The following is a 15,542-nucleotide window of genomic DNA, read 5'->3' as shown; positions in this document are numbered from 1 at the left end:
ACTCTTCGTTTGGTTTGTCAGGCTTGTCTGAATCTGCTCAGGAAGGGTGATAAAGCTTCCATGACATTGTTTGTTAGAACATGTTGCCAGTGACCAGTGTCTGAACCTTGTGCAAATGTGGTTTTGATTTTCCCATGCAAAGATAAGTTCAATGCTGCTGCTAACACATAGCTTGTGTCTTTCTCAAATGTCAAAATGCCCCATAATCCATAGAATGGTTTATGGGTTAAGGAGAAAGGACATAAACATCGCTACAAAAAAACCTTAAGCTTCACAGGCTGAAATCTTGGCCTCACTGAAGTTAGTGAGAGTTTACCACTGCAGTCAAAATTTCACTCTCAGGGTCTAGCTTTGTATGGCCTAAAGACATATTTTATCCTAACTGACCACTGTATGTCCCTGATTGTCTGGGACAGTCCCGGATTTTGGAGGCTGCCTCTGCATCCCAGCCATTAGAAAAAATTGGAGCAAAAGTCACAGATTGGTGGGAACCCATCAGCACGTGCCTGGGTTCTGAGTCAGGAGCCAGGCACATGTGCCACACCAGCTAAGGGCTTTTGCTTCAATTTTCTCTAGCAAGCTGAACCAATGGGCTACTCCCTGGTCTGGACTCTGTTGGGATGTGAGCAGATTCGTTTGCACAATAGAGTCAGGGTCGGAGTTAAGGTGTGTGCAGGAAGTTGTGGTGTTGGGGCTGTGCGTAAATGCGTTTGTGCATGCCATGTTCTCCTGCCCAGCCCTGCACCTGGGAGCAATGGGGGCAGGGCTGTGCGTCTTTCAAGGGGTGGGTGTTGCCCAGCTGTAGGGAAAAAGGAGCTCATGGGGAATTATGTTCTGCTGTGACATCTGTGGCCATGGGCAACCCGTTTCTGCACCGTTTTGATCCAGGAACCTTTCATGTGTTAGGCAAATGTGATCACTGCTACACCACAGAAATACAGGCATAGTCCCACCTCAGCAGGTAGTCCTACTGCTCCTCCTTCTCTGCTCCCCACCTCCCACAGCCTGATGGGGACCACAAGGCTGCTGGCCACCACATGACCTTATGCCCACCTACATGGACAACACTTGTGTGCCGCTGTGCTGGGCCTTGCCTTCCAGAGCTGAGATGCTAGAGCACATGACTGTAAGCCACCATGGCTCAGCTGGCAGAGTGTTGGTCTGCCAATACAAAGGCTAAACTCCTGAGTTTCACTTCCTGAACAAGCTTTCCCTTGATGTTTCTTGTGTCCTCGTTACTGTTCAACCTGAAACCCTGGGTCCTGTTTAAGCAGAGAGAGAGAGTCTGTATATCTGCACGCATGTGCACATCATGTTGTCCTGCCTGGCTCAAACCCTGAGAGCTGAGGAGTTGGGCTGTGCGTGTGTGAGTGTGTGTGTGTGCGTGTGCGTGTGCGTGCATGCTCATGCATGCTGGCACTCCCCAGCACTCCCCACCCCTTATCCCAGATTTCCCTCAAATTATTATGGTCACCCAATCTAAAGAGCAAGGTTTTATCTCCCTCCACCAACCCCAAGGTATCCCATCAAATTGTACTTCAGTGTTTTTGCAGTGGTTTTAAAAATTACAATAAGCTAAGGTCCTGATACTGCAAAGAAACATGCATATACTTAACTTGTATGCAGTAGACAGCACAGGATGGCACCTTAGGATGTCTTTTATATGTGCTCCAGGTGGAGGGTGGGGGAAGACACTTTAATTAAAACAGCTCTGAGAGCTGAGAGAGCCACTCTAATTAAAGCGTCTGTAGTGTCACATGTATTCAGGGTCCCAGGCTTCAAAATGGCAGTGGGGACACTGAATACATGTGACACGGAGGCTGCTTGGGTGTGCTAATTAGCACAGTCCGGCAGACGTCCGGCATGTGTATAGGTGCCTTTAGAGACTAACTTGTTGAGAAAAGCATAAGCCTACGTAGAAAACACCCTGTTTCTTCAGGTGCTATTTTATGCAATGCAAGCAGTCCCAGGGCAGTCAATGAGGTTGCTCATAGACTAAGGTTGCTCATCCAATTCACCAGTCCATTCCTATTCTGTCATAGCAGGGTACCTAACTTGATCCATCAGAGTTAAAGAGGCTTCAAAGCATCTGTTTAAGCACTGGGCTGAATTAAGATCACTAGTATTAGTGCTGGTATTTGCAAGACCAGGGAAGTAGCATTTAATCATGTGTGACATTTTCTGTACATGTGCAGAGTGTGATTCCCACTGTCATTTCCCTACCTAATTAAAACCACTTTTCACCAGAACACTCAATAATTCCTTTTGGGAGAGGACTACTTCCACACCACATCTCAACTTTCTACCCCAACTGGGTAAATAAAAGATCTTTTAGGAAGAGAAGCCTTCAATGGAAAAATAATATTTATTTTATTTTGTTTTTATTTCAAATGGGTGATTGTTTTTGCTCAGTTGTTCACATAACATTAATTTGACCAGAGACTAAGGAAGGAAAATTTCAGCTAGAAAAAACAAGCATTTTTGGAAATTCAGAGCAAGCAAAAGCAGGACACTACTAGTGCCCCCATTCTAAAGAAGTTGTAATGCATATAGCAAAAAACCTGAATTGAGCTTCATACAACATTCAATTGTCTGGTATCTGAAGGCTAGTGAAAGTCAAAAACAGTAATTTTCAAAGAAGACATAAAAAAATCTAGAACTCTTGGTTCCAAAATGATACCTTTTATTAGACCAACTGGGAAATCACAAGAAAATTGTCCTTTTAGGGGACATGGACATTAGGGCTGTGAGAAGCTTCACTGGCTGTTTTGTTTTGACACTGTTTCGACTCATTTCAAGCTCAAAACAGCAAAATTGAAATGAAACAAAGGGCTGCAAAACAGCCTCAAAACAAGATGAGGCCAGTCAAAACATTTTGAAAGTTTCGAAGCAGCCAGCCAGGTTGTGGGAGGCAGAGGAGAGACAAGGCTGTGCTCCGAGTGGCTCCGCAGTCCCATGTGGCCCAGCCCGGCGTGGAGCACAGCCCTGGCTCTCCCCATCTCCTACTGCCGGGCTGCACTTTGTGGGGCTGGTGGAGCTGATCGGAGCCCAGTGCTGGCTCTGTCTGCCTCCCACCACTGGACTGTGCTTGGATTGGCTCTGCTAGCCCCATGAAGCTCAGCTGGGTGGCGGAAGATGGGCAGCATGGCTGGGGGAAGCAGCTCCACCTCCCACCACTGGGCTTAGTTTCACAGGGCTGTGAGCTGCTGAGAACTGAACCCAATAGCAGGAGCCTCTTCCCCCAGCCAGGCTCAGTTCCTCAGTGCCGGGTCTCAGGTGGCAGAAGCAGCCTCTTGTCATCCAGCAGGCAGATAGTGGGCCACTCACATCCCCAGAAGGGCTCTGCTGGACTCCTCCCAGGGATGCAGGCCCCTGATCTGCCTGCTGGATCACAGGACACTGCTCCTGCTCCCTGGCTCCTGCTTGTCTGCAACTTGAGGTGCAGTTTCCTAGAAATCCCTGCACCTATTTCCTTGAAACTTGGCTTCATGGCCTCAGAAGGGGCTACCATCCCTGCAAGTTTTATCAGAATCAGGCAAGAAATGACAAAATTATAGGCTGTTTTGTGCTTCCACATTATAGCCTATGGGCGAAACATCAAAACAGCAAAACTGTTTTGATGAAATGGAATAAAACAGTGCTTTTGTAACTAAATGAAACTCAAAACAAAACACCGTTCTGTCAAAAGGTCAAAATGAAAGTCAAAGTGGAACGCTGCTGTTTCACAGCGCTCTAATGGACATCTAAGTCTTTTGATTCCTTTAAAAATCATAGCCAATATCTATTTGTGTCACAATGGATTTTTTTCCTCTCTCTCTGGCTGCCCATGTATCACTTTGGCTATATTGCTAGAAGTAGTTAGTTGAAGGATAGTTTTTCTGTGAGTAAATTTGAAAAGTGCCCTTGATCCCTATTAATACACTTCTTGAAGTTTACTCTTTCTGCTGGGCACAAAACCAGGAATGACAGAAGTTGTATATCCAAAAAGTTCCAAGAACAAATCCAAAGTGCAGCTGAGATATTACTAAAGGTTAACCACTTGCAGCTGTGAATGAACTGGGGTCATTATCATGGCTATTTCTTAAAAAAATAAGCTGTGTTCTTAAAAAGCTATTGGGAAAAGCTACCCGGCTACATAATTAGGGTAAAGCTTCAGAACCTAGAAAGAAGAGTTGAATTTGAAAACCTGAGTTATTTACTTGCTACCCTTTCTCTCATTTGTTTCGGCACTTCATTTTCTCTTGCTTCAATTTACACTTCTCTAATTTCATGAGATATAACATAGTTAGCAAGCTTACTCCATTTTAGGGGCTGGGCCGGGGCTGAGACTGACACAATATTGGCCCACATCACAGAAATGTCTTGGTCTGTACCGGAGAACTGTTGTTGGCCTAGCCTCTTGCTGGTCATCTAGACCTCTTCCAACCCAATGCTTTACTTATCTGTAACCATGTTGTTGCAGTTTCATCCTGTTTCATGGTCAAGTAAATGAACATCCTGGTATATAATTCCTCCCCCTTTATCCCTCCCCCCCAAAAACAAAACAAAACAAAACAAAATGATGTCATTAACTTAAGGCTGCCACTTTGGTAACACAACACTCAGGGAAAGTCTACAACAAGAAAATCCTGACAATTACACAGACTGTGTATTAAAAATTATAGAAATGCCAAGTAGATGTATCCAAGTAGATCACATGCCAAGTAGATGTATATCAATATTTCAATGTATCCATCCCTAATGCATCCATCTTTGATGCCTTAAAATAATTAGGGATACATTAGATGTTAAAAGAATTTCTGAGGATGTGGTATAGGTCTGGGTTCAGCTTGTCTGAGAAATGTGTCAGCAAACTTTTATGCATCCACCTTTGTCATTAAAAAAAAATGTAAAGTTTATAAAGGTAATGAACTATTTATAGAAATTAATTGTCCATTTCAATGCTTTTGTAAATTAGTTTTTTATTCTAACAGGTGTATTACTGTATGTAGCTTGTATGAGGGTTAAAACAGAAGCAACCCAAGCTTTGTAGCTGATTCAGTGAAATTTTTTCTTGTAAATAAAATTGGGTAAAGCTTTCTGTTTTTGTCAGGGATAAAAGAGTGACTCAAAGGGATAAAAGCCCATCTTTCAATTTCCTCCAGAGTTATTCTGTCAGGCATTGGTAACACATTTTCTGCTAAGCCTAAACTAACTTCCTAAGTCCTCTCTGGTTGATAAAGACCCATTTGTGACAAGGCAACTCTGAATTTCTAGATGCTTCAGACTGTGCCCTTGATCAATCTGGACACAACACCAAGACATTACATTGGTAGATAGTCTCTTGCCAATGAATGAAGACTGGGTGCTACCATTGTTAGATCCATCAGTAGCTTTTAATACTGTTGATCATAGGGAGTTGCTGGCTCTTCTGTGGACCACATTGGCAGGTGGCAGTGTTTCACACGGTTCTTTCTTGCTGATCACCCCAAGTGGCATGTTTGGAGGTGGGTTAGGGCTCCTCCTAGATTCATAGATGTTAGGGTTGGAAGGGACCTCAATAGATCATCGAGTCCAACCCCCTGCATAGGCAGGAAAGAGTGCTGGGGTTAGATGACCCCAGCTAGATGCCTATCTAACCTCCTCTTGAAGACCCCCAGGGTAGGGGAGGAGCACCACCTCCCTTGGGAGCCCATTCCAGACCTTGGCCACTCTAACTGTGAAAAAGTTCTTCCTAATGTCCAGTCTAAATCTGCTCTCTGCTAGCTTATGGCCATTATTTTTTGTAGCCCCCAGGGGCGCCTTGGTGAGTAAAGCCTCACCAATTCCCTTCTGTGCCCCCATGATGAACTTATAGGCAGCCACAAGGTCGCCTCTCAACCTTCTCTTGCGGAGGCTGAAGAGGTCCAGGTGCCCCAGTCTCTCCTCATAGGGCTTGGCCTGCAAGCCCTTAACCATACCTGTGGCCCTTCTCTGGACCCTTTCCAGGTTATCCACATTGCTCTTGAAGTGCAGCGCCCAAAATTGCATGCAGTATTCCAACTGCGGTCTGACCAACGCCCAATAGAGGGGAAGTATCACCTCCTTGGTTCTGTTCGTCATGCATCTGCTGACACGTGATAAAGTGCCATTAGCTTTTCTGATGACTTCATCACACTGCCGACTCATGTTCATCTTGGAGTTCACTAGGACTCCAAGATCCCTTTCCGCTTCCTTGCCTCCAAGCAGGTCATTTCCTAGGCAGTAGGTATGCTGGACATTTTTCCTCCCTAGGTGCAGCACTTTGCATTTCTCCTTGTTGAATTTCATTCTGTTGTTTTCCGCCCATATGTCCAACCTGTCCAGGTCTGCTTGTAGTTGTTCCCTGCCTTCCGGTGTGTCCACTTCTCCCCACAGTTTTGTGTCATCCGCAAACTTGGACAGAGTACACTTCACTCCCTGTCTGAGATGCTCTTGTGAGAGCTGAGAGAGTATTTCAACATGTCACCCCTTTTGTTTAATAGTTGTATGTTGAGAGTATAAGCGGGACATGTCTTACAATGTCTTCAGTAAGCTGATGATATACACCTTTATGTCCCCACACCTGTGGACCACCTTTCTGAGCATCTGGTTCAGATCACATACAGAAGAGGGCAAACAGGCTGAGGCATGGTCCGGATAAGATAAAATGCTGTTCTGTTGCAGGAAGCAACAGAACAATTTGAGGAAGTCGGTACATGCTTGTTACTTTGGTTCAGTCTTGAGGTATAGCTGGAATGCCTCATCGTTCTAGATCTGTGGTTTTCAACCTATGGTCCATGTTCTCTGGGAGCCCACAGACTATGTCTAAGGGGTCTGAGAAAGATGACTATGATCAATCAAAAGTATGTGAATACACACACTTACAATTCAAAGGGGTCCACACCTCCATTCACTGGGTGAAATAGTTCATGGTAAAGAACAGTTCATGGAAAAGAACTTTAGAATTCATCCATTAGAACATGGAAATGAAAGATATTATTTGTCAACATCCTGAATGTATCTACCCATCTCATAACAAAAATTTAAGAGGTTCATGGGCAATAGTAAATTTAACAAAATATATCATTATTTATGCAAAGGGATATATTTTTGGTGTAGTTCAAATTCAGTGTTTGTGTTGCACAAAAATTCTCAAAGAGAAAAACTCATATTTTCTTGATTTTTCAAAAAAATGGTCTCTGTTAAATTCTTTTTTTAGGAAAAAAAAAGGAAAAAGAGAGAGAGAAATACTTTTATTGTTTCAAAGCTAGGGGTCATAGATTAAAAAAAACCAGAAAACCAATTGTCCACACACTCATTTGTGGGATATGGTCAACTTATGACTCTTTCTCAAATTCAAGAAGTTCTGCGATGCATGCAAATAAAACCACACTGTATTTTATATGTGGAAATCCAGGATAGTTTAACTGGTCTGGCTAACCAATTGGAGATTTGTACTTGTTATCTTGACTTTTTCAACCTGATATTGAGATCTAACTATAAAAAGGCCAAAGGAGGAAAATCCTGGTTCAAAGCAAAATAAAAGTAACTAATACATATGGCAAATAAGGGGGCATTTTCTGCAAACATTTTTTTCTCTTACCAACAAGAAAGTAATTTTTTTTTTTTAAATATTATTCCTTTTAATGGTGAATATCTTTCTGTAGACTACAGTCCTAGGGCCACAGGTCTTTATTTACATGGTTTTTATTTAGTAAGACTAACTGGGTGCTTTTACACATGCTCTGGGAGTGATGGGGGTGGCGCTTTAATTAGAGAGACTCCGAGAGCTGCTCTAATTAAAGTGCTGTTGTGTCCCGTGTTGGTGTCCCCATGCTTCAAATGGTGGTGGGGGCACATGAACTAAAGCTCATTCAAGAAGCTTTAGTAAAAGGGCCCCTGTTGCCATTTTTAAGTGCAGGAAGGCTGATACATGAGACTCGGGAGGCAACTGTCACACTTCAGCAGAGTCAATTAACCAAGTCTGCTCCAATGTGCTGGAATTCCAGCGCTCAGAGCAGCCTCGGTACTCATGTATGGGCACCCAAAGATTTCAAACATCTCATAATCTGTGGGGTTGTGAAGCCGAACACTTAAATTCCAAATCTGGTTTGTAAACAATGGTGAAAGATACCATAATAATCAGGTCATTTGTCTTTGTGGCCAAAGCTGGAAAAAGCATATTTTAGTTTTAAATTCAGACTTCCTGGTAGAGAAAGAGGGGTTCAAGAACTAATGGAACAAGGGAGGGAACTGCTAGATTCCACACATCCTGAAGCCTCCCCATGGTTTCCTATTGTGCTGGATCATTATCTGCTGCATGGAACAGCATGAGCTTTCATGCAGAAACTCCTCCAGCTATTTGATGATCAGTGAGGGAAGTCTGCCACGCATAGGAACCGAGTCACTGTGTAGTATCATGGATACTGTCCCCTAAAGGTTCAGAGTGTTGAGTAACACTCTTTAGTTCTTCCTCCTGCCCCACACTTTGACACTGTCTGAAATTCTGTGCAATCCTTGACAAAGAAGAGAGGCATGGAAGGTTTATTAGTGGCTGAGAAGAAAGGACCTTGCTCTTTTGCATCCTGAATAATGTAATATTACAAGAGGACATAATAGACCACATTAAGGTCAAGTTTCACTGTGCTGGACTTGGTAGAAACACATTGAAAAACCCCAATGACCACTTTTTAGGCTTGAGATAGTTATTAGTCATAATCAGGTCCACAAAGGCCTGTATAACATGGGGGAAGGATAGAAGTGATCACCTCAGGCTCCTATTTGCTTGGGGAATGTCACCATACATCCCCCAAAAGTATACCCCTTGCAGTAGAATGTGTCCCCACAGGGCACACCCCTTGAAGCAGGGTGTCCTCTCCACCAAGAACACCCCACATGTGAAGACAGGACTCAAGAGTTTGTTCTACCACTACACAGATATATTAACGCCCCCTCTTCAGGACATATCCTCCACATGGAATACATTAGAAAGACCATTGCACAATATAGTATGAATAAAAAAAAAAAGGAAACAGCATGACCCCTTATAGTAACTAAATATGCTAAATATGCTTAGCACAATTCTTTATAGGATGTTTACTTTGACATTTTACTTAATGCTAATAGTTCTGGGAAATGCTCTTATTTAGGCCCAGTCCCCTTTGAACTAATCTAGTCCTACCCTCACAACAAAACCGAAAAATGAATGAGTCAGGCAATCTGTTTTCAGTATCATACCGCAAAAGTTTTGCCAGTCAAACAGAGAAAATACATTTTAACAATCCTGAATAGTAAAAAATTAAAATAAAGATTAAATTAAAAGCACTGTACAAACACATGGTATGTACCTCAGAGTAATGTGGAGAGAGATATCGCCCATTGTGCTTGGCAATGGTGTGCATAATTTTTAATGCCTTTTCTCCTTTTTTGCGTGTCAGCAGCCATCGTGGAGATTCAGGAACTGCCCTGCAAAAGCACAGAGGCCAGCAAAGATTATGATCATTAGTGTCTTCAGAAAGTAACAGGAATTAGCATCTGTATTTACACCTGATGTAGAAGAGCTTTTTCAAGCTCTGAACTAGACAGAAATATTCACAGACCCACCTCCCTCATTAGTCCCCTGCCTGGCTTTCAAAGAATCTCATCCTATGGGCAACAACAAAAAGCTGTGTGGCTCACTGATTCCATCTGGTCCCAGGTAGGTGGAAATTCAGCCATCCTACGTAGTCTACATGTCTCGTGTAATGTTCAACCATTACAGAGACAAACCTCAACACTGAAACCCTCATGAGGTTTTTTCATTAAATAGTTGTCAATCAGCAAACTTTTCATGTTGCCCTAACTAAAGTACTTATTATTTTGGCTTGAAGGACTCCTCCTTAGGCCAAGAAGGACAGTGGTTCATTTCTCACGCCCATTCAATCTCCATCATTCCTCCGACCATAAAAATGATATATTCTTGTGGTTAAGCCAAACATTCTAAAAGCTAATTAGCATCTCTATGAGTTTCTTGTTCTCCTCTCAAGTGTTTCCTGGAATTAGGAAGGTCCCCTAGCCCTCTCTAACTCTGCAGCAGAGTACTTCATGGGACATGGGACATCAGTGTCTCACAGGGACAAAGAATAAGTTAACATATATGCTGTTCAACACTTCTTCCAAGTGTTTGTTCTACCATCCGTTCATTACATGCTAGCTCTCTACACTTCTTTCACTTCTGAGACCAGAAGACTCTGAGTATTCATTTGAATTCCATCAGGGAAGTTAACAGTATTTCTGGCTTGGGGCATTCACTGCACTTGTGGATACCAAAGAAAGAACAACATCTATTTCACAGGCTAGCTTTAGGACAGTATTTAGCCACGTTAGTTACTGTTTAAAACCTGTATATATGAGATCTCCCTCTAACATAGTCTTTTTGGAACTGAGGACCATGAAGCCCTAGCAGTGCCACCAAGAAAATCAGGTACGGTTTAAAGGATATTTTTGGTGGATTCCAGGCCTGTAAAATATTACGAAGTGCCAGAAGACAGGTCTTGCATAGTTTGATTGGTCAGAAAGGCAGTTTATCAGGAAAAACATGGTCTTTCCACTTTGTATTTTGCTTTATCATAATATTCTATATCCAAGCTGACATATACATCCAGCAGCAATTTCTTGAAAATTTATAACATTTGTTTTTAAGAGTACTCTTATTTGGGTTTGTATATAAAAATGTCCTATAGACGCTAAACCAACAGCAACCCAGGGACATTTTTTTTGCTCTGCTTTCACATAGCATTTAGTGCAATGAAGCCCTGGCCCAGGACCAATGACCGTAAGTGCTACAGCCATAGCAATGCCAACATTACCAGTAATAGAGCAGGAAAAGGAAGTTGGGCAGGGTGATGGCCAGCTGAATTCCCTGCCATGTGGGAATCAAGTAAGCAATTCCAGGAAGAATCATAATGCCAAGGGTGAAGAACATTTGTATCACAATTCCAACAAGCCGCTGATCTGAGCCAACCATTTCTGTCACTGAACAGACAAAAGAACAGAATAAGTTAAAAAGAAAAACTCTATTCAAATAATTAAAACATCATGTTGGCAGTGTTAGGTCAAATTATGCAGGGAGTTCTACCCTGGTTTACAAAGGTTGATATCCCTTTTTTCTAAAACGTTTTAGAAAAATTCTATGTTATCAGTGATTGGGAACTCTTAAATAGAAGGCACTAAGATTTGATTAATACTGATATACAACATTATAATCTTTACTTATCATTTTTCATGTATGATTGCATGGTGTCACAGAGCACTGAGGTGCCCTGCTACCAAAGAGGGGAAAACTGCTGGGGAGGAAGCCGTAGCAGGAAATAAGCCCAGCTGTGGGTTGCCGGGGCAAACAGTGAAGGTCAGCTGACCGGAAGGATCAGGGCCTGGCCCTTATAAACCCTGGGGGCTGGAGCCAGAGGTGGTCCCTGCCAGCAGCCAGAGCAGGAGCTCCCTAAGCCATGATGCGAAAAGCAGCGAGAACTGCAAGTACAGCTTGACTTGAGTTGAGCAATGTTGTTATAGCCAGGCAGCTTATATTTCAGTTGTAGCCAAGAGGCTTGAGTTGGTGTTCTGCTTTGTTGTTTATTACCGGTGGTTTGGGTGAGGCTATAAGGGGTTCGGGGAGGCCTCATAGGAGACCCACAGTAGCGTGGGGATCCCGGCGCCAGTAAGGGTGTAGTTTACGGGGTGCTTATACCCCAGCCCCAGAGAGGGGCGACTGAGAAGCCCCAGTGTGGGCGTAGCAAGCCCCAGAAAAGGGGCAGCACTGCGGAAGGCCCCAGAGAAGGGGGCAGCACTGCGGAGAGCCCTGGAAAGGGGGGGCAGCATTACGAGAAGCCCAAGTTGGGCACAGCAAGCCCCAGAAAGGGGGCCATCTTATTGAGAGGCCCAAGTTGGGCACGGCGAGCCCCAGAAAGGGGGCCATCTTATTGAGAGGCCCAAGTTGGGCACGGCAAGCCCCAGAAAGGGGTCCATCTTATTGGGAGACCCAAGTTGGGCACGGCAAGCCCCAGAAAGGGGGGCAACGTTGAGAAACCCAAGTGTGGGCGCAGAGAGCCCCAGGAAGGGGGCAACTTTGAGAAGCCCAAGTGTGGGCGCGGAGGGCCCCCAGATAGGGGGCAGTATTATTGAGAAGCCCAAGTTTGGGCACTGGGAGCCCTGATAGGGGGCCGCATTGTTGGGAGGACCAAGTTGGGCACCAGAAAGCCCCAGGAGAGGGCAGCCAAGGAAGGAAGGCCCAGGGAGAACAGTAAGGGGCCGAATAGTGAGAGAATTGAGACAACAGTGATTACATTGGCGAGGTGTGGACTGCGGTGTAGGGGAGGAAACAGAGCCGCAGATAGCGCCCCCTAGCAGAGGGGGCAGTATAAGGGCAGCCTTCTGCTAATTAATTAATTAAGATCAAGATGTGGCAGGTGAGGAGGCAGGTGGTTGCCCCAGAGACAGGTGTGTGGGCCACATTAAGGGTGGCCCAGAAGTGACGACCTGTCACAGTGGTGCATTGGCCGGGAAACATTTTGTACGGCAGTTTGCATAATGGGACGCTGGTTTGGCCGTATGAGAGAGAATCCTTGGGCCCAGAGAGAGAGAGCGGATGCTTTGCCGGGGTCCAGAGGCACAACCTCAGGCTGTAGTTCAACTACAGCAAGTGATACAAGGCCTACAGGAGCAAGCTGCTAGACAACGGGCTCTGTTAGCCAATGTGAGGGAAACCCTCCATGCCCAACCGGTGAGCCGGGTGGGGGGATGTGGCTATGGAGCTAGGAGTGGCCCTGAGGTGGGAGACGAGCCACCCGCGGTTACAGCTGAAGTGATGGTAGAGGGAAGAAAGGTTCGAGCTATGTTGGATTCGGGCTCAGTACAGACGATGGTGCAGAGCGACGTGCTACCGGCCAAGGAAAGAGAGATAATAGATCAGGTAGAAATACAATGTTGGTGCGGGGACTCCCTAAGTTGAGAGAGCGAGGGTCAAGCTTCAGGTAGGCAATAGGACCCGTCAGATGCTAGTTGGGGTTGCTGAGCAGTTACCCTACCCCGTAGTACTGGGTTGTGATTGGCCTGAGCTGTTGGGGGAAATAACCAGGGCCACATCGACAAAGAAGGTTGAGGAATTTGTGGTAGAGACAGAACAAGTGCCCCCTGCAGAAGAAATGCAGCCAGAGGTGGATGTCACCGCTTTGTGGGAGGATGAACATTTTCAGTTGGAGCAGAGCCAGGAGCCAGACTTTCATTACGCGTTGCAAGAACACCTAGCCCAATGAGACGGCGAGGTCTTATGGCCAGAACTGATGAAGACGACACCGAGGTACGGAACGGTCTCCTGTACCGAATTGAACAAGGGAGGCCTGGAGGGGAGGAGGTCATACAGCTGCTAGTACCTCGGCGGTATCGACGGGCTGTCTTGAGGGTGGCTCATGAACTTCCTATGGGGGGATACTTGGGCAGAGACAAAACTGAAGCCCGCATTAGGGCAAGATTCTTTTGACCTGGACTGGTACGAGAAGTGGCAAGATATTGTGCTTCCTGTCCGGTGTGCCAAAAAGAGGACCCGAGATGCCCCCCAAAGGTGCCTTTGGTGCCAGTGCCATTGATAGAGGTTCAATTTGAGTGAGTAGTGGTGGACATCGTGCGGCCCCTTCCCCGTAGCAGCACTGGAAACCAATATATCCTAGTCCTGCTAGATTATGCCACCAGGTACCCTGAGGCCGTGCTGATGCGAACCATATCAGCTCCGAAGGTGGCAAATGAGCTATTGAAAATATTCTCGAGAGTAGGACTTCCTAGAAAATTGCTGACAGACCAGGGGACGAATTTTACCTCATGTGTCTTCGAGGGAGTGAGTAAAGCCCTAGGGATTAAACACCTGAAGACGACAGTTTATCACCCCCAAACAGATGGACTTGTGGAACGTTTTAATCAGACCCCGAAACAGATGCTGAAGAAGTTTGTTGCTGAGAGCCCACAGAATTGGGATAAAATGATACAGCCTTTGCTGTTTGCGGTAAGAGAGGCGCCCCAAGCCTCAACCAGGTTTTCCCCTTTGAACTGTTATACGGACGGCAACCCCGGGGAATACTCGATCTAATTAAAGAAGGTTGGGAAGAACAACAAGGTAAAGACCAGAATTTGATCTAGTATGTGCTACAACTGCAAGAGCGCCTTGAAGCTGCTCGGAGTGAAGTTGTAGGAAATCTCAGAGAGGCCCAGCAACGTCAAGTGAGATATTACAACCGGGGCGCCCAGGAAAGGAAGTTTGAGGTGGGGGACCATGTGTTGGTTCTATTACCGGACCAAGGGAGTAAGTTGCTTGCCCGGTGGCAGGGACCCTATGAAGTTATACACCAAGTGGGGCCCTTGGATTATGAGGTGTATCAGGCGGACAAACAAAAGAAGCAGGTATACCACGTCAATCTGCTGAAGAAGTGGGAAGACCGAGAATGTATGTACCTGGCCTCCCATCCTGATGAACTAGAATTAGGACCCTCTTTGATAGAGGGAAGCAGACCAGGTGTTGTGGAATTGGCCGCGCGACTAACGGAAGACCAGAGGAGACAGGCGGCCAAACTAGTCAGGGAATTTGGAGACGTGTTTCAGGAAATGCCTGGGGAAGCTCGGGGTGTGGTACACTGGATAAAAACTCCTCCAGGCCAGGTGATCTGGGAGAGTTGGAGATGGATTCCCCATCGATTACAGGGACAGATAAAAACAGAAATCCAGATGATGCTAGAGAAAGGCATCATATGCAGGTCCCACAGCGACTGGCGGAGTCCCATTGTGGCAGTACCTAAGCCTGATGGAAAAATTTGTCTATGTGTCAATTTCTGGAAGCTAAATGCAGTAGCAAAGTTCGATGCCTACCCGATGCCGAGGGTAGATGAACGGATAGAAAACATTGGACAAGCTACCTACATCTCCACCTTAGACCTGACGAAAGGCTATTGGCAGGTTCCAGTAGCGCCTGAAGACCAAGAGAAAACAGCATTCACTACCCCATGGGGTCTCTTCCACTTCCAACGCGTGCCCTTCGGACTACATGGAGCCGCAGCTACGTTTCAGCGTCTACTGGACACAGTTTTGGCCCTCCACATGGGTTATGCGGCGGCATACATAGATGATATTATTATATAAACTGAAGACTGGGCTGAACACCTCAAAGTGCTAAGGGCAGTAGTACAAGACTTGAGACGAGTTGGGCTGACAGCCAATCCAAAAAAGTGTACCATAGGGAAAGAAGAGACTCAATACCTGGGGTTCCTAGTAGGAAGCAGAAAAGTGAAGCCGTTATTAAGTAAGGTGGATGCTTTGCGGAAGTACCAAACTCCCCGATCTAAGAAACAAGTGAGGGCTTTTTTGGGGCTAGCCAACTATTATAGAAAGTTTGTACCCCACTTTGCAGATTTGGTGGTACCATTAACAGAGATGACAAAGGCAGGGGCCCCTGCCAAAGTGAGATGGACGCCGGAGGCGGAAAAGGCATTCCAAGCGGTGAAGGAAGCACTGTGCATGCAACCCCTGCTGTATGCCCCAGACTTTAA

General features: G+C 45.4%; 1 protein-coding gene across 1 annotated transcript in view; it reads right to left on the bottom strand.

The window, feature by feature from the left end:
• Window positions 1–15,542, bottom strand: part of LOC102573065 (solute carrier family 22 member 3) — a 66,940-nt gene that overhangs the window by 15,310 nt on the left and 36,088 nt on the right. The window contains exons 4-5 of the mRNA XM_006275804.4: window positions 10,827–10,992; window positions 9,327–9,444 (exon numbers count right to left, since the gene is read on the bottom strand). Coding sequence (XP_006275866.1) covers window positions 9,327–9,444; window positions 10,827–10,992 — 284 coding nt within the window. The remainder of the gene's footprint in view (window positions 1–9,326; window positions 9,445–10,826; window positions 10,993–15,542) is intronic.

The sequence above is a fragment of the Alligator mississippiensis genome, chromosome 1 (genome assembly GCF_030867095.1).
Source record: "Alligator mississippiensis isolate rAllMis1 chromosome 1, rAllMis1, whole genome shotgun sequence".
Lineage (NCBI taxonomy): Eukaryota > Metazoa > Chordata > Crocodylia > Alligatoridae > Alligator > Alligator mississippiensis.
This window is presented reverse-complemented; position numbering and strand designations above follow the sequence as displayed.